The following is a 22,405-nucleotide window of genomic DNA, read 5'->3' on the forward strand; positions in this document are numbered from 1 at the left end:
GAGTTGGGGAGCAGTGACACTGGGTTCCAGACAGGGGGAGTTGGGGAGCAGTGAGGCTGGGTTACAGACAGAGGGAGTTGGGGAGCAGTGACACTGGGTTCCAGACAGGGGGAGTTGGGGAGCAGTGAGGCTGGGTTACAGACAGAGGGAGTTGGGGAGCAGTGACACTGGGTTCCAGACAGGGGGAGTTGGGGAGCAGTGAGGCTGGGTTACAGACAGGGGGAGTTGGGGAGCAGTGACACTGGGTTACAGACAGGGGGAGTTGGGGAGCAGTGACGCTGTGTTACAGACAGGGGGAGTTGGGGAGCAGTGACACTGGGTTACAGACAGGGGGAGTTGGGGAGCAGTGACACTGGGTTACAGACAGGGGGAGCTGGGGAGCAGTGAGGCTGGGTTACAGACAGGGGGAGTTGGGGAGCAGTGAGGCTGGGTCACAGACAGGGGGAGTTGGGGAGCAGTGACACTGTGTTACAGACAGGGGGAGTTGGGGAGCAGTGACACTGAGTTACAGACAGGGGGAGTTGGGGAGCAGTGACACTGTTACAGACGGGGGAGTTGGGGAGCAGTGACACTGGGTTACAGACAGGGGGAGTTGGGGAGCAGTGACACTGTGTTACAGACAGGGGGAGTTGGGGAGCAGTGACACTGTGTTACAGACAGGGGGAGTTGGGGAGCAGTGACACTGGGTTACAGACAGGGGGAGTTGGGGAGCAGTGACACTGGGTTACAGACAGGGGGAGTTGGGGAGCAGTGACACTGTGTTACAGACAGGGGGAGTTGGGGAGCAGTGACACTGGGTTACAGACAGGGGGAGTTGGGGAGCAGTGACACTGGGTTACAGACAGGGGGAGTTGGGGAGCAGTGACACTGGGTTACAGACAGGGGGAGTTGGGGAGCAGTGACACTGTTACAGACAGGGGGAGTTGGGGAGCAGTGACACTGTGTTACAGACAGGGGGAGTTGGGGAGCAGTGAGGCTGGGTTACAGACAGGGGGAGTTGGGGAGCAGTGACACTGGGTGACAGGCAGGGGGAGTTGGGGAGCAGTGACACTGTGTTACAGACAGGGGGAGTTGGGGAGCAGTGACACTGTGTTACAGACAGGGGGAGTTGGGGAGCAGTGACGCTGTTACAGACAGGGGGAGTTGGGGAGCAGTGACACTGTGTTACAGACAGGGGGAGTTGGGGAGCAGTGACACTGTTACAGACAGGGGGAGTTGGGGAGCAGTGACACTGGGTTACAGACAGGGGGAGTTGGGGAGCAGTGACACTGGGTTACAGACGGGGGGAGTTGGGGAGCAGTGACACTGGGTTACAGACAGGCGGAGTTGGGGAGCAGTGACACTGTGTTACAGACAGGGGGAGTTGGGGAGCAGTGACACTGGGTTACAGACAGGGGGAGTTGGGGAGCAGTGACACTGTGTTACAGACATGGGGAGTTGGGGAGCAGTGACACTAGGTTACAGACAGGGGGAGTTGGAGAGCAGTGACACTGGGTTACAGACGGGGGGAGTTGGGGAGCAGTGACACTGGGTTACAGACAGGGGGAGTTGGGGAGCAGTGACACTGTGTTACAGACAGGGGGAGTTGGGGAGCAGTGACACTGGGTTACAGACAGGGGGAGTTGGGGAGCAGTGACACTGGGTTACAGACGGGGGGAGTTGGGGAGCAGTGACACTGGGTTACAGACAGGGGGAGTTGGGGAGCAGTGACACTGTGTTACAGACAGGGGGAGTTGGGGAGCAGTGACACTGTGTTACAGACAGGGGGAGTTGGGGAGCAGTGACACTGGGTTACAGACAGGGGGAGTTGGGGAGCAGTGACACTGTGTTACAGACAGGGGGAGTTGGGGAGCAGTGACACTGGGTTACAGACAGGGGGAGTTGGGGAGCAGTGACACTGTTACAGACAGGGGGAGTTGGGGAGCAGTGACACTGTGTTACAGACAGGGGGAGTTGGGGAGCAGTGAGGCTGGGTTACAGACAGGGGGAGTTGGGGAGCAGTGACACTGGGTGACAGGCAGGGGGAGTTGGGGAGCAGTGACACTGTGTTACAGACAGGGGGAGTTGGGGAGCAGTGACACTGTGTTACAGACAGGGGGAGTTGGGGAGCAGTGACACTGTTACAGACAGGGGGAGTTGGGGAGCAGTGACACTGTGTTACAGACAGGGGGAGTTGGGGAGCAGTGACACTGTTACAGACAGGGGGAGTTGGGGAGCAGTGACACTGGGTTACTGACAGGGGGAGTTGGGGAGCAGTGACACTGGGTTACAGACGGGGGGAGTTGGGGAGCAGTGACACTGGGTTACAGACAGGGGGAGTTGGGGAGCAGTGACACTGTGTTACAGACAGGGGGAGTTGGGGAGCAGTGACACTGGGTTACAGACAGGGGGAGTTGGGGAGCAGTGACACTGTGTTACAGACATGGGGAGTTGGGGAGCAGTGACACTGGGTTACAGACGGGGGGAGTTGGGGAGCAGTGACACTGGGTTACAGACAGGGGGAGTTGGGGAGCAGTGACACTGTGTTACAGACAGGGGGAGTTGGGGAGCAGTGACACTGTTACAGACATGGGGAGTTGGGGAGCAGTGACACTGTGTTACAGACATGGGGAGTTGGGGAGCAGTGACACTGTGTTACAGACAGGGGGAGTTGGGGAGCAGTGACACTGTGTTACAGACAGGGGGAGTTGGGGAGCAGTGACACTGTGTTACAGACAGGGGGAGTTGGGGAGCAGTGACACTGGGTTACAGACAGGGGGAGTTGGGGAGCAGTGACACTGGGTTCCAGACAGGGGGAGTTGGGGAGCAGTGACACTGTTACAGACATGGGGAGTTGGGGAGCAGTGACACTGTGTTACAGACATGGGGAGTTGGGGAGCAGTGACACTGTGTTACAGACAGGGGGAGTTGGGGAGCAGTGACACTGTGTTACAGACAGGGGGAGTTGGGGAGCAGTGACACTGTTACAGACAGGGGGAGTTGGGGAGCAGTGACACTGTGTTACAGACAGGGGGAGTTGGGGAGCAGTGACACTGGGTTACAGACAGGGGGAGTTGGGGAGCAGTGACACTGTGTTACAGACAGGGGGAGTTGGGGAGCAGTGACACTGGGTTCCAGACAGGGGGAGTTGGGGAGCAGTGACACTGGGTTCCAGACAGGGGGAGTTGGGGAGCAGTGACACTGTGTTACAGACAGGGGGAGTTGGGGAGCAGTGACACTGTGTTACAGACAGGGGGAGTTGGGGAGCAGTGACACTGTGTTACAGACAGGGGGAGTTGGGGAGCAGTGACACTGTGTTACAGACAGGGGGAGTTGGGGAGCAGTGACGGTTGGAATGAGAGGGTGGAAGCTCTGCGCGTGCGCCATCGGCATGGCTGGGCTGGTTTGTTCGCTGGGCGAGGCTGCCTTGCGCCTGCGCTCTGGGTACTGTGCGCGAAACGGTTCCTGCGCTTGCGCTCTGAGGCGCTTTCTTTACGCCTGCGCATTGTGGGCGGTTTTGGCGCCAGCGCTGTGGTTGCGGAGGGCGGGTCTTTATTGCACCTGCGCTGTTGATGCGGTGGGCGGGGCTTTATTGCACCTGCGCTGTTGATGCGGTGGGCGGGACTTTATTGCACCTGCGCTGTTGATGCGGTGGGCGGGTAGAACCCCGCGCCTGCGCTCCGGTTGCGGTGGGCGGGGCTGGTCTGAAACTGCGCCTGCGCTGTGGCTGCTGTGGGGATGTCGGGGCGCGGGGGGAAGGCGGAGGAGCTCGAGCGGCGGTACCGGGTGTCGGAGCCGCGGCAGCACCCGCAGGGCTTCACCGAGTACCGGGTCACCGCCACGGTAAGGACACGCTGCAGCACCGGGCCCCTCCCTCACCTTTAACCCCCTCCCTGACCCTTCACCCCCTCCCACCCTGACCCTTCACCCCCACCCATCCTGACCCTTCACCCCCACCCACCCTGACCCTTTCACCCCCACCCTCCCACCCTGCCCTTTCACCCCCACCCTCCCACCCTGACCCTTCACCCCCACCCTCCCACCCTGACCCTTCACCCCCGCCCTCCCACCCTGACCCTTCACCCCCGCCCTCCCACCCTGACCCTTCACCCCCGCCCTCCCACCCTGACCATTCACCCCCGCCCTCCCACCCTGACCATTCACCCCCGCCCTCCCACCCTGACCATTCACCCCCGCCCTCCCACCCTGACCCTTCACCCCCGCCCTCCCACCCTGACCCTTCACCCCCGCCCTCCCACCCTGACCCTTCACCCCCGCCCTCCCAACCTGACCCTTCACCCCCACCCTCCCACCCTGACCCTTCACCCCGACCCTTCACCCCCGCCCCCAGTTCTGACCCTTTGTCGCTCTCCCTGCTCCTTCACTCTCGTCCCGCCTCCAGACTATGTGCAAAGCAACGTTGAGGGACCGGACACTGTCTCCGGAGGGTCAGAAAGTGTCTCCTCCACCAGGTCCTGTCTTCCCGACTCCCAAAGAGCCGACATTCCAGGAGAGAACAAAAGAAAAGCCTCGACGACCGTCAGAAAGTCTCCCTGAAGTGGGACAGCGTTCATGTTGACCGCTGTGTCAGGCTTGCTGCCAATCATTCAAAACAGCGACGACTTTTCCCCGGGGCGGCTTTGAGTCCCAATGTCCCAGCGATGAGGCAGAGAAGGAAAGGAAGCAAAGCCTGTAGCCCAGATTCCAAAAGCCGATGGGACGTCCTGCCCCGCTCCCACAAGGATCTACGAGTCGTGAATCGACCCCGTTGAGTCCTGTGTGGACCCGGAGCAGTAACGCAGAACCCTGAGTTGCCCTGAGTGAGGGGGCAGCAGAGGAAACACGCTGTCCATCTGCAGCCCCCTGACGGAGATCAGGAAGACACAGGAATCCAGACCACTTCACCCATCCCTGACCCCTGGAAGAAGGAGCCAGGAACGCACCCCCCTCCCTCAGCACTGACCCTCCGACAGTGTGGCACTCCCTCAGGACTGACCCTCCGACAGTGTGGCACTCCCTCAGCACTGACCCTCTGACAGTGCGGCACTCCCTCAGTACTGACCCTCCGACAGTGTGGCACTCCCTCAGCACTGACCCTCCGAAAGTGCAGCACTCCCTCAGTACTGACCCTCCGGCAGTGCAGCACTCCCTCAGTACTGACCCTCTGACAGTGTGGCACTCCCTCAGGACTGACCCTCCGACAGTGTGGCACTCCCTCAGCACTGACCCTCTGACAGTGCGGCACTCCCTCAGTACTGACCCTCCGACAGTGCGGCACTCCCTCAGTACTGACCCTCCGACAGTGCAGCACTCCCTCAGTACTGACCCTCTGACAGTGCGGCACTCCCTCAGTACTGACCCTCCGACAGTGCGGCACTCCCTCAGTACTGACCCTCCGACAGTGTGGCACTCCCTCAGCACTGACCCTCCGACAGTGCAGCACTCCCTCAGTACTGACCCTCCGACAGTGCGGCACTCCCTCAATACTGACCCTCCGACAGTGCGGCACTCCCTCAGCACTGACCCTCCGACAGTGCCGCACTCCCTCAGTACTGACCCTCCGACAGTGCGGCACTCCCTCAGCACTGACCCTCCAACAGTGAGGCGCCCCCTCAGTACTGACCCTCTGATAAGTGCAGCACTCCCTCAGCACTGAACCTCCCACAGTGCGGCACTCCCTCAGTACTGACCCTCCCACAGTGCGGCACTCCCTCAGTACTGACCCTCTGATAGTGCAGCACTCCCTCAGCACTGACCCTCCAGTGCGGCACTCCCTCAGTACTGACCCTCCAACAGTGCGGCACTCCCTCAGTACTGACCCTCCAACAGTGCAGCACTCCCTCAGCACTGACCCTCTGACAGTGCGGCACTCCCTCAGTACTGACCCTCAGACAGTGCGGCACTCCCTCAGCACTGACCCTCCGACAGTGCGGCACTCCCTCAGCACTGACCCTCCGACAGTGCGGCACTCCCTCAGTACTGACCCTCCGACAGTGCGGCACTCCCTCAGTACTGACCCCCCGACAGTGCGGCACTCCCTCAGCACTGACCCTCCGACAGTGCGGCACTCCCTCAGTACTGACCCTCCGACAGTGCGGCACTCCCTCAGCACTGACCCTCCGACAGTGCGGCACTGTCAACCTTGGTTTTCTTGGGGATTTGAATCTCATGATTCTGAGGTTAAGAGTGCTCGCACTGAGCCTCACCCTCGCTGTATTTACACAGAAACATTTGTTGTCAGTGTGGTAGAGGCCTCCGTTCCCTGAGGGCCTTTAAGAATCAGACATGCAGCACATGACTGGAGTCACGCATGAGCCCTGTGCTATGTTCATTTGAACATTCTGAAATCCGAGGCAGATTCCGTGGCCGATTTGTTATCCGTGTCCAGACTCACCGAGTGCAGTTTTAGTGGGACTGAGGGAAGGTTTGACTTCTCCCCCCTCTTGACTTACTGGCCCAGTTGCAGAGCCGCTGGTCACGAAAGGCTCCAGCTCTGCATCAAGAGTGCGGAATGTTCTGGATTCAGCCAATGCAGGGAGCACCCCGTGAGGCGCTTCCAACAACAACCTGCATTTGCGCAGCCCCTTTGGGTGTTCACACAGCCACCTTCAACAATCTCTCCCTCAGTGTCAGTCAGCGAGGGAGATCGTCATCAACTTCAGGAAGTGGCCCAGTGGGTTAGCGCTGCTGCCTCACAGCGCCAGGGACCCGGGTTCGATTCCCGGCTCGGGTCACTGTCTGTGCGGAGTCTGCACATTCTCCCCGTGTCTGCGTGGGTTTCTGCCGGGCGTTCCGGTTTCCTCCCACAGTCTGAAAGATGTGCTGGTTCGGGTGCATTGACCTGAGCAGGCGCCAGAGTGTGGCGACTAGGGGAATTTCACAGTACATAAGAACATAAGAAATAGGAGCAGGAGTAGGCCATCTGGCCCCTCGAGCCTGCCCCGCCATTCAATAAGATCATGGCTGATCTGATAGTGGTTCAGTTCCACTTACCCGCCCGCTCCCCATAACCCTTAATTCCCTTAATGGTTAAAAATCTATCTATCTGTGACTTAAACACATTTAACGAGGTAGCCTCTACTGCTTCATTGGGCAGAGAATTCCAAATATTCCCTACCCTCTGGGAGAAGAGGTTCCTCCTCAACTCTGTTCTAAACTGACTACCCCGTATTTTGAGGCTATGCCCCCTAGTTCTTGTTTCCTTTCTAAATGGAAAGAATCTCTCTGCCTCTACCCTGTCATTATCTTATATGTCTCTATAAGATCTCCCCTCAACCTTCTAAACTCCAACGAGTACAGGCCCAGTCTACTCAATCTCTCCTCATAAGCTAACCCCCTCATCTCCGGTATCAACCTGGTGAACCTTCTCTGTACCCCCTCCAAAGCTAATGTATCCTTTCTTAAATAAGGGGACCAAAATTACACACAGTACTCTAGGTGCGGCCTCACCAGTACCCTGTACAGTTGCAGCATGACCTCCCTGCATTTATAGTCCATCCCTCTCGCGATAAAACTTCATTGCAGTGTTAATGTAAGCAATTTGTGACACTAAAATTGTAAACTTAAACTTACCGGGTACAGTTTTGTTCTCCTTATTCAGGGAGGGTTAGACTCACTTTGGAGGCAGTTCAGAGAGGGTTCACTGGGCTGATTCCTGGGGTGAAGTGTCGGGGGAGGGGGGTGCGTGGGGGAGGTTTGTCTTCTGAGGAAAGGTTGCAGCGAGTCGGGGCCTGGAACCCATTGGAGTTCAGAAGAATGAGAGAGGATCTTATTGAAACATCTCAGATTCTGAGGGGGGCTCGAAAGGGCGGATGCTGAGAGGATGTTTTCCCCCCCCTTGTGTGTGGGGGTGGGGGGATCTAGAATTGTTGGGGGGGGGGGGGCACAGTTTCAGAATGAGGGGGGGCTTTCATTGAAGATGGAGGTGAGGAGGAATATCTTCTCTCGGGGGCGGGCGAGGGGGGGTGGTGGTGGTCAGTCTGTGAAATCCCCACCCAGAGCGCAGTGTGGGCTGCGGGTCACAATGTATTCCAGGCCGAGTTAGAGAGAGTTCTGATCGACTCGGTGTGGTGGGGGGAGGGGTTGAGGGTTATGGGGGGGAGAGGCGGGAAAGTGGAGTGGAGGCCACACTCGGATCTGGCGGGTTTGAGGGGCTAATCGATTTCACCGTCTCGCTCGCACAGTTTGTTCACAGTGGTTGCCCTGGGGTGGGAGTGGACCTCAGCGAGACGGCAGCAACTCCCGAGGCAAAAGGACAGATCTTTGATTTGACAAAAAACGCACTTGAGTAAACATAGAAACTAGAAGCAGGAGGAGGCCATTCGGCCCTTCGAGCCTGTGCCACCATTCATCACAATCATGGCTGATCATCGAATTCAGTATCCTGATTCCCCTCCCCTTCCCACCCCCATATCCCTCGATCCCTTTCGCCCCAAGAGCGATATCTAATTTCTTCCTGAAATCACACAACGTTTTGGCCTCAACTGCTTTCTGTGGGAGTGATTCTGTGGTTATGGATGCAGAGCGGCACGGTGGCACAGTGGGTTAGCACTGCCGCCTCACAGCGCCAGGGACCCGGGTTCAATTCCGGCCTCGGGTGACTGTCTGTGCGGAGTCTGCACGTTCTGGGGGTTTGAACCATTGTTTCAAAGTTCATTTATTAGTGTCACAAGTAAGGCTTACATTAACACTGCGATGAAGTCACTGTGAAAATCCGCTAGTCGCCACACTCCGGCGCCTGTTCGGGTAACACTGAGGGAGAATTTAGAGCCTAACCAGCACGTCTTTCGAACTGTGGGAGGAAACCGGAGCACCCGGAGGAAACCCACGCAGACACGGGGAGAACGTGCAGTCTCCGCACAGACAGTGACCCAAGGGAATCGAACCCGGGTCTCTGGTGCTGTGAGGCAGCGGTGCTAACCACTGTGCTACCGTGCACAGAACTTGCTGTTCTGTGTTGAATTCCAGGGACAGAGGCGAGTGTGTTTGGGCTGCAGTTTCTGGTTGAAGGGAGGTGGGTGGCAGAGTTTGGAGAGTTCTGTACAAGTCTGTTTCTCTTCGACACTGTGACCTGTGTTCTGTTATTCCTTTCTAGATTGTTTCAAAGAAGAAGGTAGATATCAAAGAGGTAAGCACGGTTCCAAGTCGGGGGAGGCAACGGCCTGGTGGTATTTTCCCTGGACTATTAATCCAGAAACTCAGCTAATGTTCTGGGGGACCCGGGTTCGAATCCCGCCACGGCAGATGGTGGAATTTGAATTCAATAAAAAATAATACCTGGAATTAAGGGAAGGAAATCTGCCGTCCTTACCCCGGTCTGGCCTACATGTGACTCCAGAGCCACAGCACTGTGGTTGACACTGAAAATCATGCCCTCTGAAGTGGCCACTCAGTTCAGAGGGCAATTAGGGGTGGACAACAAGTGCTGGCCCAGCCAGCGGCGCCCACATCATAGAATCCCGACAGTGCAGGAGAGGCCATTTGGCCCATCGAATTGGCACCATTCTTACCCAGGCCCAACCCGTCCCCCCCGTCCCCTCCCGCGCCCCCCCTTCCCCGCCCCCTCCCCCCCCGTTCCCGTCCCCGTCCCCCCCCGCCCCCGTCCCGTCCCCCCCGTCCTGTCCCCCCCCCCCGTCGTCGTCGTCCCCCCCCCCCATCATCGGCCCCCCCGTTCCCCCCTCTCCCCCGTGTCCCCCCCCCCGTGTCCCGTCCGCCCCCGCCCTGCCCCCCCCCCGTCGCCTCCCTCCCCCCTCCCTCTCCCCCCCCTCCCCCTTCCCCCCCCCCCCCCCTTCCTCCCCCCCACCCCCCGCCCCACCTCCCTCCCTATCCCATTTACCGTGGCCAATCCACCTAACCCGCACATCTTTGGACACTAAGGGGCAATTTAGCATGACCAATCCACCTAACCCGCACATCTTTGGACACTAAGGGGCAATTTACCATGGCCAATCCCCCTAACCTACACATCTTCGGACTGAAAGAGGAAACCGGAGCATCCGGAGGAAACCCAGTGTGAGAATGTGCAAACTCCGCACAGACAGTGACCCGAGGCTGGAATCAAACCCGGTCTCTGGCACCGTGAGGCAGCAGTGCTAACCCACTGTGCCACCCCATGAATGAACAAATAAATGATTCAACTCCTGGAACGTACCAGCTTAGGACCTGGAGGTGGCCATTCAGCCCCTCAGGTCTGGCGTGCCTCCCCAATCCATTTATCCCTATGTCCCAACAGACAGAGAGAGACACAGAGGAGACTGGGTCAGTCTTCCCGAAAAATTACAAAGAACGCGCGGGGGCGGGCGGTGACTTCATTGAAACTTGTAAAACGCTTGCAGGGCCGGAGAGGATAGACACGGATTGAATGTTTCTCTAGGCCAGGGTGAGTCTAAGACCAGAGGCCACAGTCTCAGGATAAGGGGGCCCCGTACCCAAGGAAGGATGTGCCGGCCTTGGAAAGGGTCCAGAGGAGGTTCACAAGAATGATCCCTGGAATGAAGAGCTTGTCGTATGAGGAACGGTTGAGGACTCTGGGTCTGTACCCGATGGAGTTTAGAAGGATGAGGGGGGGATCTCATTGAAACTTACAGAATGTTGAAGTGGAAACTTTTCCTGCTTCTTGACTGTGAGAGGTAGACTCTGCAAAATTAGTTTCGTCAATATAACAAGCATTTATTTACGAGTAACTGCATGCCGTTTTGGCTGAAACTTGGGTTCAGAGAGCAGTTATTACAACTTGCTAATTCCTCCCCAAGTCCACAATTACACAGAGAAACAGTTCAGTATTTATACATAATCGTTATCAGTTTTCGTGACCAGAGCATATTCAGGAATTCGATTAGTAATAGAATCGTGAGCAATATCATTAATCATGTTTTAACTTGCTGACCTCCGAGAACTCTTTGTCTCATCATTCACACCCTTATCTTGTCCTTTGATGGAACAGAAGAAGGTCGGTGGCTCCTTCCTTCCTGACCTTCTCTTGTTTTATTTACTCATACAGCCTTGTTAACTCTTACAGGGGTCTGGCATTTTGAAATAGCTTTGGTCAGCCGTTCTTCGTATTGTAACAAATAGTTGACCAATTTTCCCATCATGCCCTTACTTCGTTCGTACAACTTCACACACAATACTGAGGGGCCCTGGATAGAGTGGACGTGGAGAGGATGTTTCCACTTGTGGGAGAGACTAGAACTCGAGGGCACAACCTCAGAGTGAAGGGACGTTCCTTTAGAACTGAGATGAGGAGGAATTTCTTCAGCCAGAGGGTGGGTGAATCTGTGGAAGTCTTTGCCGCAGAGGAGGCCGGGTCATTGAGTGTCTTTAGGACAGAGATAGATAGGTTCTTGATTGATAAGGGGATCAGGGGTTATGGGGAAAAAGCAGGAGAATGGGGAAGAGAATCATACCAGCCATGATTGAATAGCGGAGCAGACTCGATGGGCTGAGTGGCCTAATTCTGCTCCTATGTCTTATCGTCTAAGGGGTCGGCCATTTTGGATTGAGATAAGGAGGAATTTCTTCACTCGGAGGGTGGTGAATGTTTGGAATTCTCTCTGAGGCTCAGTCAGTCTGTGTGGATAAAGCAGAGATTGATCGATCTCTGGATAGCAATGCTATCGAGGGAATATAGGGACAGTGAGGGAAAAGTAGGGTAGATGAGTGGCCATGGTCTAATTGAACGGCGGAGCAGGTTTGAGGGGCTGAATGATGCTCCGATGATCCCATCCCATAATAACCTCTTACAAGAACAATGTAACAACCCCAGACTCGCAAAATCCTACCAAGCCTCTTGGTGGGAGAGAGTTCCAGATTTCCACAGAGATCAACAGAAGGACAAGGAACAGGAGGACCTGATCCCCCATTCAATGAGATCGTGGCTGATCCGGTTGTAACCTCAACCCCACATTCCCTGCCCAACCCCCCTAATAACCTTCCACCCCCCCCCTCTCCCCCCGGTAACCTTCCTCCCCCCTCCCCCCGGTAACCTCCACCCCCCCCCCCCCCCCCCCCACCGGTATCCTTTCAGCCCCCCGCCCCTCCTTGTTAATCAACAATCTATCCACCTCCACCTTATATCTATTCAAAAGCTGCTCCCACCGTGTTTTGCGGAAGAAAGTTCCAGGGTCTCCCCACTCTCTGAGTGGAAACATTTCTCCCCATCCCACTCTGAAATGGGCCACTCTTATTTTTAAACACTGACCCCCACAAGAGAAAACATAATCTCCTCATCCACCCTGTGGTTCAGTACTGAGGCAGCGCCGCAGTGTCGGAGGGTCAGTGCTGAGGGAGCGCCGCACAGTCGGAGGGTCAGTGCTGAGGGAGCGCCGCACTGTCGGAGGGTCAGTGCTGAGGGAGTGCCGCACTGTCAGAGGGTCAGTGCTGAGGGAGTGCCGCACTGTCAGAGGGTCAGTGCTGAGAGAGCGCCGCACTGTCAGAGGGTCAGTGCTGAGGGAGTGCCGCACTGTCGGAGGGACAGTGCTGAGGGAGTGCCGCACTGTCGGAGGGTCAGTACTGAGGGAGCGCCGCACAGTCGGAGGGTCAGTGCTGAGGGAGCACCGCACTGTCGGAGGGTCAGTACTGAGGGAGTGCCGCACTGTCAGAGGGTCAGTACTGAGGGAGTGCCGCACTGTCGGAGGGTCAGTGCTGAGGGAGTGCCGCAGTGTCGGAGGGTCAGTACTGAGGGAGCGCCGCACTGTCGGAGAGTCAGTACTGAGGGAGTGCCGCACTGTCGGAGGGTCAGTGCTGAGGGAGTGCCGCACTGTCGGAGAGTCAGTACTGAGGGAGCGCCGCACAGTCGGAGGGTCAGTGCTGAGGGAGCGCCGCACTGTCGGAGGGTCAGTACTGAGGGAGTGCCGCACTGTCAGAGGGTCAGTGCTGAGGGAGTGCCGCACTGTCAGAGGGTCAGTGCTGAGAGAGCGCCGCACTGTCAGAGGGTCAGTGCTGAGGGAGTGCCGCACTGTCGGAGGGTCAGTGCTGAGGGAGTGCCGCACTGTCGGAGGGTCAGTGCTGAGGGAGCGCCGCACTGTCGGAGGGTCAGTGCTGAGGGAGTGCCGCACTGTCGGAGGGTCAGTGCTGAGGGAGTGCCGCACTGTCGGAGGGTCAGTGCTGAGGGAGTGCCGCACTGTCGGAGGGTCAGTGCTGAGGGAGTGCCGCACTGTCAGAGGGTCAGTGCTGAGGGAGTGCCGCACTGTCGGAGGGTCAGTGCTGAGGGAGTGCCGCACTGTCGGAGGGTCAGTACTGAGGGAGTGCCGCACTGTCAGAGGGTCAGTGCTGAGGGAGTGCCGCACTGTCAGAGGGTCAGTGCTGAGAGAGCGCCGCACTGTCAGAGGGTCAGTGCTGAGGGAGCGCCGCACTGTCGGAGGGTCAGTGCTGAGGGAGTGCCGCACTGTCGGAGGGTCAGTGCTGAGGGAGCGCCGCACTGTCGGAGGGTCAGTGCTGAGGGAGTGCCGCACTGTCGGAGGGTCAGTGCTGAGGGAGTGCCGCACTGTCGGAGGGTCAGTGCTGAGGGAGTGCCGCACTGTCGGAGGGTCAGTGCTGAGGGAGTGCCGCACTGTCAGAGGGTCAGTGCTGAGGGAGTGCCGCACTGTCGGAGGGTCAGTGCTGAGGGAGTGCCGCACTGTCGGAGGGTCAGTGCTGAGGGAGTGCCGCACTGTCGGAGGGTCAGTGCTGAGGGAGTGCCGCACTGTCGGAGGGTCAGTGCTGAGGGAGTGCCGCACTGTCGGAGGGTCAGTGCTGAGGGAGTGCCGCACTGTCGGAGGGTCAGTGCTGAGGGAGTGCCGCACTGTCGGAGGGTCAGTGCTGAGGGAGTGCCGCACTGTCGGAGGGTCAGTGCTGAGGGAGTGCCGCACTGTCGGAGGGTCAGTGCTGAGGGAGCGCCGCACTGTCGGAGGGTCAGTGCTGAGGGAGCGCCGCACTGTCGGAGGGTCAGTGCTGAGGGAGCGCCGCACTGTCGGAGGGTCATTGCTGAGGGAGTGCTGCACTGTCGGAGGGTCAGTGCTGAGGGAGTGCCGCACTGTCGGAGAAACCCACTTTTGGTGAGACTCTGATTTGGGATTCAAACTCCTTTCTCAGTTGGCTATAAAAGACCTTTTGGCCACAGGAGAGTTGTGCCCTGGGTCGTGGGGGCCAATATTTAGGGGTGGCACAGTGGTTAGCACTGCTGCCTCACAGCGCCAGGGACCCGGGTTCGATTCCCGGCCTCGGGTCACTGTCTGTGCAGAGTCTGCACGTTCTCCCCGTGTCTGCGTGGGTTTCCTCCGGGTGCCCCGGTTTCCTCCCACAGTCCGAAAGACGTGCTGGTTAGGTGTATTAGTCGTGCTAAATTCTCCCTCAGTGTGCTCGAACATGTGCCGGCGTGTGGCAACTCGGGGGTTTCCACAGTAATTTCATTGCAGTGTTAATGTAAGCCGACTTGTGACTAATAAATACACTTGAAAGTTAAACTCAATCAACATCGTGAAAATAAAGGCGGATGATCCGGCTCGTTACCGTATTGTTGCCTGTGGGATCTTTCTGTGCACAAAATGGCCACTACGTTTGCTACATCGGAACCGTGGCTATGTTTCCAAAGGTGCTTCCCTGGCTGGGCAGCGTGTTCGGTGTTTGGAGGTTGTGTAAGGCGCTATGTAAATGAAATGCAGCGTTCAGAGCGGGGGAATAACGTGAGCAGCCTGAACGGATTGTGTTTCCCAGGGCGAGGAACAGATGCAGCGTCCCGGGAAAGGCAGCTTGTTCTCACAGCGCCGCAGGCAGGGCTCTGCAGGGGTGAGTGGTCTGTGTGCGTCTTGCAGGTTTAACCGTACTGCCCGCTCTGCTCCCTCACAGATAACCGTGTTCAAACGCTACAGCGATTTCAAAAAGCTTCACGGGGAGCTCTCCTACATCCACAGGAACCTCTTCAGGAAGTCAGAGGAGTTCCCCGCCTTCCCCAGGGCTCAGGTGTTCGGTAAGCCTTTCGCTGCCGCTTTCCCTCCCCACCCCCTGCATCCCAAAATACTTCCCTTCCCAGCGGCCACGGTCCGCGGAGCTGGCAGGGTCTCTCAGCAATGCCCACTGTCCAGTGTAGCTCCGTAACTACCTGACTCTGTATCGCGCCCTCTCTCACTCACATGCTCGCTTACCCCCAACCCCTTCCCTCCCTCCCACCGCCTCCACCCCACAGTGCGTCCTGCTGGGGATCAGTGTGGGCCGTGCTTCCCGCTGGGGATCAGTGTGGGCCGTGCTTCCAGCTGGGGATCAGTGTGGGCTGTGCTTCCCGCTGGGGATCAGTGTGGGCCGTGCTTCCCGCTGGGGATCAGTGTGGGCCGTGCTTCCCGCTGGGGATCAGTGTGGGCCGTGCTTCCTGCTGGGGATCAGTGTGGGCCGTGCTTCCCACTGGGGATCAGTGTGGGCCGTGCTTCCTGCTGGGGATCAGTGTGGGCCGTGCTTCCTGCTGGGGATCAGTGTGGGCCGTGCTTCCTGCTGGGGATCAGTGTGGGCCGTGCTTCCCGCTGGGGATCAGTGTGGGCAGTGCTTCCTGCTGGGTGTGGGATCAGTGTGGGCCGTGCTTCCCGCTGGGTGTGGGGATCAGTGTGGGCCGTGCTTCCCGCTGGGTGTGGGGATCAGTGTGGGCCGTGCTTCCCGCTGGGTGTGGGGATCAGTGTGGGCTGTGCTTCCCGCTGGGTGTGGGGATCAGTGTGGGCTGTGCTTCCCGCTGGGTGTGGGATCAGTGTGGGCTGTGCTTCCCGCTGGGTGTGGGATCAGTGTGGACCGTGCTTCCTGCTGGGTATCAGTGTGGGCCGTGCTTCCCGCTGGGTGTGGGGATCAGTGTGGGTCGTGCTTCCCGCTGGGTTTGGGGATCAGTGTGGGCCGTGCTTCCCGCTGGGTTTGGGGATCAGTGTGGGTCGTGCTTCCCGCTGGGTTTGGGGATCAGGGTGGGCCATGCTTCCCGCTGGGGATCAGTGTGGGCCGTGCTTCCCGCTGGGTGTGGGGATCAGTGTGGGCCGTGCTTCCCGCTGGGTGTGGGGATCAGTGTGGGCCGTGCTTCCCGCTGGGTGTGGGGATCAGTGTGGGCCGTGCTTCCCGCTGGGGATCAGTGTGGGCCGTGCTTCCCGCTGGGTTTGGGGATCAGTGTGGGCCGTGCTTCCCACTGGGGATCAGTGTGGGCCGTGCTTCCCGCTGGGTTTGGGGATCAGTGTGGGCCGTGCTTCCCGCTGGGTTTGGGGTTCAGTGTGGGCCGTGCCTCCCACTGGGGATCAGTGTGGGCCGTGCTTCCCGCTGGGTTTGGGGATCAGTGTGGGCCGTGCTTCCCGCTGGGTGTGGGGATCAGTGTGGGCCGTGCTTCCCGCTGGGTGTGGGGATCAGTGTGGGCCGTGCTTCCCGCTGGGGATCAGTGTGGGCCGTGCTTCCCGCTGGGTTTGGGGATCAGTGTGGGCCGTGCTTCCCACTGGGGATCAGTGTGGGCCGTGCTTCCCGCTGGGTTTGGGGATCAGTGTGGGCCGTGCTTCCCGCTGGGTGTGGGGATCAGTGTGGGCCATGCTTCCCGCTGGGGATCAGTGTGGGCCGTGCTTCCCGCTGGGTTTGGGGATCAGTGTGGGCCGTGCTTCCCGCTGGGTGTGGGGATCAGTGTGGGCCGTGCTTCCCGCTGGGTGTGGGGATCAGTGTGGGCCGTGCTTCCCGCTGGGTGTGGGGATCAGTGTGGGCCATGCTTCCCGCTGGGGATCAGTGTGGGCCGTGCTTCCCGCTGGGTTTGGGGATCAGTGTGGGCCGTGCTCCCCGCTGGGGATCAGGGTGGGCCGTGCTTCCCGCTGGGGATCAGTGTGGGCCGTGCTTCCCGCTGGGTTTGGGGATCAGTGTGGGCCGTGCTTTCCGCTGGGGATCACTGTGGGCCGTGCTTCCCTTGGTGTGGGGATCAGTGTGGGCCGTGCTTCCCGCTGGGTGTGGGGATCAGTGTGGGCCGTGCTTCCCGCTGGGGATCAGTGTGGGCCGTGCTTCCCGCTGGGGATCAGTGTGGGCCGTGCTTCCCGCTGGGGATCAGTGTGGGCCGTGCTTCCCGCTGGGTTTGGGGGTCAGTGTGGGCCGTGCTTCCCGCTGGGTGTGGGGATCATGTGGGCCGTGCTTCCCGCTGGGGATCAGTGTGGGCCGTGCTTCCCGCTGGGGATCAGTGTGGGCCGTGCTTCCCGCTGGGTGTGGGGATCAGTGTGGGCCGTGCTTCCCGCTGGGTGTGGGGATCAGTGTGGGCCGTGCTTCCCGCTGGGTGTGGGGATCAGTGTGGGCCGTGCTTCCCGCTGGGTGTGGGGATCAGTGTGGGCCGTGCTTCCCGCTGGGGATCAGTGTGGGCCGTGCTTCCCGCTGGGTTTGGGGATCAGTGTGGGCCGTGCTTCCTGCTGGGTTTGGGGATCAGTGTGGGCCGTGCTTCCCACTGTGGATCAGTGTGGGCCGTGCTTCCCGCTGGGTGTGGGGATCAGTGTGGGCCGTGCTTCCCGCTGGGGATCAGTGTGGGCCGTGCTTCCCGCTGGGTTTGGGGATCAGTGTGGGCCGTGCTTCCCACTGGGTGTGGGGATCAGTGTGGGCCGTGCTTCCCGCTGGGTGTGGGGATCAGTGTGGGCCATGCTTCCCGCTGGGGATCAGTGTGGGCCGTGCTTCCCGCTGGGTTTGGGGATCAGTGTGGGCCGTGCTTCCCGCTGGGGATCAGGGTGGGCCGTGCTTCCCGCTGGGGATCAGTGTGGGCCGTGCTTCCCGCTGGGTTTGGGGATCAGTGTGGGCCGTGCTTCCCGCTGGGGATCAGTGTGGGCCGTGCTTCCCGCTGGGTTTGGGGATCAGTGTGGGCCGTGCTTCCCGCTGGGTTTGGGGATCAGTGTGGGCCGTGCTTCCCGCTGGGTTTGGGGATCAGTGTGGGCCGTGCTTCCCGCTGTGTTTGGGGATCAGTGTGGGCCGTGCTTCCCGCTGGTTTTGGGGATCAGTGTGGGCCGTGCTTCCCGCTGGGTTTGGGGATCAGTGTGGGCCGTGCTTCCCGCTGGGTTTGGGGATCAGTGTGGGCCGTGCTTCCCGCTGGGTGTGGAGATCAGTGTGGGCCGTGCTTCCCGCTGGGTTTGGGGATCAGTGTGGGCCATGCTTCCCGCTGGGGGTCAGTGTGGGCCGTGCTTCCCGCTGGGTGTGGGATCAGTGTGGGCCGTGCTTCCCGCTGGGCATCAGTGTGGGCCGTGCTTCCCGATGGGTTTGGGGATCAGTGTGGGCTGTTATTCCTGCTGGGTTTGGGGATCAGTGTGGGCCGTGTTTCCCGCTGGGTTTGGGGATCAGTGTGGGCTGTTCTTCCCGCTGGGTGAGGGGATCAGTGTGGGCCGTGCTTCCCGCTGGGTTTGGGGATCAGTGTGGGCCGTGCTTCCCGCTGGGTGAGGGGATCAGTGTGGGCCGTGCTTCCCGCTGGGTTTGGGGATCAGTGTGGGCCGTGCTTCCCGCTGGGTTTGGGGATCAGTGTGGGCTGTTCTTCCCGCTGGGTGAGGGGATCAGTGTGGGCCGTGCTTCCCGCTGGTTTTGGGGATCAGTGTGGGCCGTGCTTCGCGCTGGGTTTGGGGATCAGTGTGGGCCGTGCTTCCCGCTGGGTGTGGGGATCAGTGTGGGCCGTGCTTCCCGCTGGGTTTGGGGATCAGTGTGGGCCATGCTTCCCGCTGGGTTTGGGGATCAGTGTGGGCCGTGCTTCCCACTGGGGATCAGTGTGGGCCGTGCTTCCCGCTGGGTGTGGGGATCAGTGTGGGCCGGGCTTCCCGCTGGGGATCAGTGTGGGCCGTGCTTCCCGCTGGGTTTGGGGATCAGTGTGGGCCGTGCTTCCCACTGGGTGTGGGGATCAGTGTGGGCCATGCTTCCCGCTGGGGATCAGTGTGGGCCGTGCTTCCCGCTGGGTTTGGGGATCAGTGTGGGCCGTGCTTCCCGCTGGGGATCAGGGTGGGCCGTGCTTCCCGCTGGGTTTGGGGATCAGTGTGGGCCGTGCTTCCCGCTGGGTTTGGGGATCAGTGTGGGCCGTGCTTCCCGCTGGGTTTGGGGATCAGTGTGGGCCGTGCTTCCCGCTGGGTGTGGGGATCAGTGTGGGCCGTGCTTCCCGCTGGGTTTGGGGATCAGTGTGGGCCGTGCTTCCCGCTGGGGGTCAGTGTGGGCCGTGCTTCCCGCTGGGTGTGGGATCAGTGTGGGCCGTGCTTCCCGATGGGTTTGGGGATCAGTGTGGGCCGTGCTTCCCGCTGGGTTTGTGGATCAGTGTGGGCCGTGCTTCCCGCTGGGTTTGGGGATCAGTGTGGGCTGTTCTTCCCGCTGGTTGAGTGGATCAGTGTGGGCCGTGTTTTCCGATGGGTTTGGGGATCATTGTGGGCCGTGCTTCCCGCTGGGTTTGGGGATCAGTGTGGGCCGTGCTTCCCGCTGGGGATCAGTGTGGGCCGTGCTTCCCGCTGGGGATCAGTGTGGGCCGTGCTTCCCGCTGGGTTTGGGGATCAGTGTGGGCCGTGCTTCCCGCTGGGTGTGGGGATCAGTGTGGGCCGTGCGTCCCGCTGGGTTTGGGGATCAGTGTGGGCCGTGCTTCCCGCTGGGTTTGGGGATCAGTGTGGGCTGTGGCGCTATCCAGGCTGGCGCTGCCGTTAATAATCGCGCTCTCTGTTTTCAGGGCGCTTTGACGATGCAGTGATTGAGGAGAGACGTCACTGTGCCGAGGAAATGCTGCAGTTCACGGTTAACATCCCGGCGTTATACAACAGTCCACAGCTGAAGGACTTCTTCAAGGTGTGTGCCAGTGTGAACCTGCCGGTGTGCCAGCCTGCCAGTGGAGACATGGGTTCAGATCCCACCACGGCAACTGGTGGAAAGAAAATTCCATTAATAAAATCTGAAACGATTCAGCTCGTCTCAGTAATGTCGACCGGGGCAAACTAGCATCGATTGTCGAAAAAAAAACCATCTGGTTCATGGGCCCGGGGTGAGGGATTTACGATGCAAGGGAGGTTTTGATGACGCAGTTAAAGGGGCCACCGTGAGGGGAGAGCGCGGGGTGAGTGTGAGGTGCGAGGGATTACGAGGCGAGGGGGATGACGGGGGCATTATGAGGGGAGAGTGCCCAGGACTGGGATGTGTTCTGACGTTTCTCCTCTTCCCGCAGGATGCCGAGATTTACCAGCCCCTGGAACTGGCAGCGTCTCACGAGGCTCCGAGTCTGCCCGCCCCACTCATCCCCCTGCCCTCGGGAGAGAGCCAGCCACCGCCCTCGTGGCCCAGTCACTCACCAGCGGGGCCTGAATCCGGAGGATTGACTCAGCCCCTGACCAGGAGGGAGTTGGATGGAGGAGGAGAGGCTGATCACCCGGCCTGGCATGGCCCAGCGCCACACGGCCCAGCGCCGCACGGCCCAGCGCCGCACGGCCCAGCGCCACACGGCCCAGCGCCGCACGGCCCAGCGCCACACGGCCCAGCGCCACACGGCCCAGCGCCACACAGCCCAGTGCCCCTCAATCCAGCCCAAGCAACACACCGGATTGTGGGTAACTTCTGCTTTGTTGCTGCACCTTATGTTTCACCATGGTACGCAAGCAGCACGGTGGCACAATGGTTAACACCGCTGCCTCACAGCGCCAGTGACCCGGGTTCGATTCCCGGCTCGGGTCACTGTCTGTGTGGAGTCTGCACGTTCTCCCCGTGTCTGCGTGGGTTTCCTCCGGGTGCTCCGGTTTCCTCCCACCGTCCAAAGATGTGTAGGTTAGGTGGATTGGCCATGCTAAATTATCCCTTAGTGTCCAAAGATGTGCGGGTTCGGTGGATTGGCCATGCTAAATTGCCCCTTAGTGTCAGGGGGACTAGCTAGGGTAAATGTATGGAGTTATGGGGATAGGGCCTGGGTGGGATTGTTGTCTGTTGCCCAGACTCGATGGGCCAAATGGCCTCCTTCTGCACTGTAGGATTCTATAATTCTACAGCTGGCATTGGGGGAAATGGGTGTGTGTGGGTGGGTGGGTGGGGAGAGAGAGGGGGGAAGGGGGGAGAAAGAAGAGGGAAAGAGGAGAGAGAGAGAGGGGTAGGGGAGAGAGAGGGGTGAGGGGGGTGAGGGGGAGGGGGGGTGAGAGAGAGGGGGGGTGAGGGGGAAAGAGAGGGGGGGGTGAGGGGGAAAGAGAGGGGGGGGGTGAGGGGGAAAGAGAGGGGGGGGTGAGGGGGAAAGAGAGGGGGGGGTGAGGGGGAGGGGGGGTGAGAGAGAGGGGGGGTGAGGGGGAAAGAGAGGGGGGGGTGAGGGGGAAAGAGAGGGGGGGGTGAGGGGGAAAGAGAGGGAGAGAGAGGGGAGGGTGGTGTGATGGGGATCTCTGGTCGGTACATTCTGTGTCTGACACGGCGGCGGTTTGCGTGCCCCGAGTCCCAGTCAGCGTCGTCTCAGCGTTCCAGCACCGACAGCCTCTCTCTTGTGTTTCAGAGGAAGCGGATCCTGCTCAGAGGCGGGAAAGGGAGACAAACTCTCCATTCGATTCGGGAACGGAGGAAGAGCAGGAGGAGCTGAGGCTGCGAACCGGATCCCCACTGTCCCACACCGAGCTGGCACTGTTTGACCCCTGTGCCAAGGGAGACGTGGGTGAGTGTCAGCCAGCCCCACAGACCCGAGCCGGGCTACAGGAGGGATCCCCAGGGCAAGCACCGCCCCGGACAGCTGGGGAACTGCTGGGTGAATATCCCATCAACCGCTGTGGGAGGGAGAAGGATTCTCAGCGTTTAACACATTGTGGTTCTCACCCTCTCACTGTCTCCCCCGACACTGTCCCCATCAAACACTCCCAGGACAGGTACAGCATGGGGTTAGATACAGAGTAAAGCTCCCTCTACACTGTCCCCCATCAAACACTCCCAGGACAGGTACAGCACGGGGTTAGATACAGAGTAAAGCTCCCTCTACACTGTCCCCCATCAAACACTCCCAGGACAGGTACAGCATGGGGTTAGATACAGAGTAAAGCTCCCTCCACACTGTCCCCATCAAACACTCCCAGGACAGGTACAGCACGGGGTTAGATACAGAGTAAGGCTCCCTCTACACTGTCCCCCATCAAACACTCCCAGGACAGGTACAGCACGGGGTTCGATACAGAGTAAAGCTCCCTCCACACTGTCCCCATCAAACACTCCCAGGACAGGTACTGCACGGGGTTAGATACAGAGTAAAGCTCCCTCTACACTGTCCCCCATCAAACACTCCCAGGACAGGTACAGCATGGGGTTAGATACAGAGTAAAGCTCCCTCTACACTGTCCCCCATCAAACACTCCCAGGACAGGTACAGCACGGGGTTAGATACAGAGTAAAGCTCCCTCTACACTGTCCCCATCAAACACTCCCAGGACAGGTACAGCACGGGGTTAGATACAGAGTAAAGCTCCCTCCAGACTGTCCAAGGAAAGAGCGTGTACCTGTCCGGTTGAAAGAGTTAGCACGGCCTCTG

General features: G+C 59.6%; 1 protein-coding gene across 2 annotated transcripts in view; it reads left to right on the forward strand.

The window, feature by feature from the left end:
- The first annotated feature begins 3,695 nt into the window (after positions 1-3,695).
- snx15 (sorting nexin 15) overlaps positions 3,696-22,405 on the forward strand; it is a 32,054-nt gene continuing 13,344 nt past the window's right edge. The window contains exons 1-6 of one of the 2 annotated variants that reach the window (XM_078207708.1): positions 3,696-3,822; positions 9,074-9,106; positions 14,803-14,923; positions 19,604-19,719; positions 20,093-20,471; positions 21,389-21,634. In XM_078207708.1, coding sequence (XP_078063834.1) covers positions 3,718-3,822; positions 9,074-9,106; positions 14,803-14,923; positions 19,604-19,719; positions 20,093-20,471; positions 21,389-21,634 — 1,000 coding nt within the window. In that variant the 5' untranslated portion in view covers positions 3,696-3,717. The remainder of the gene's footprint in view (positions 3,823-9,073; positions 9,107-14,802; positions 14,924-19,603; positions 19,720-20,092; positions 20,472-21,388; positions 21,635-22,405) is intronic. The other variant, XM_078207709.1, reaches the window with a different exon arrangement.

Source organism: Mustelus asterias, unplaced genomic scaffold (assembly GCF_964213995.1).
Source record: "Mustelus asterias unplaced genomic scaffold, sMusAst1.hap1.1 HAP1_SCAFFOLD_2625, whole genome shotgun sequence".
NCBI classification, from domain to species: domain Eukaryota; kingdom Metazoa; phylum Chordata; class Chondrichthyes; order Carcharhiniformes; family Triakidae; genus Mustelus; species Mustelus asterias.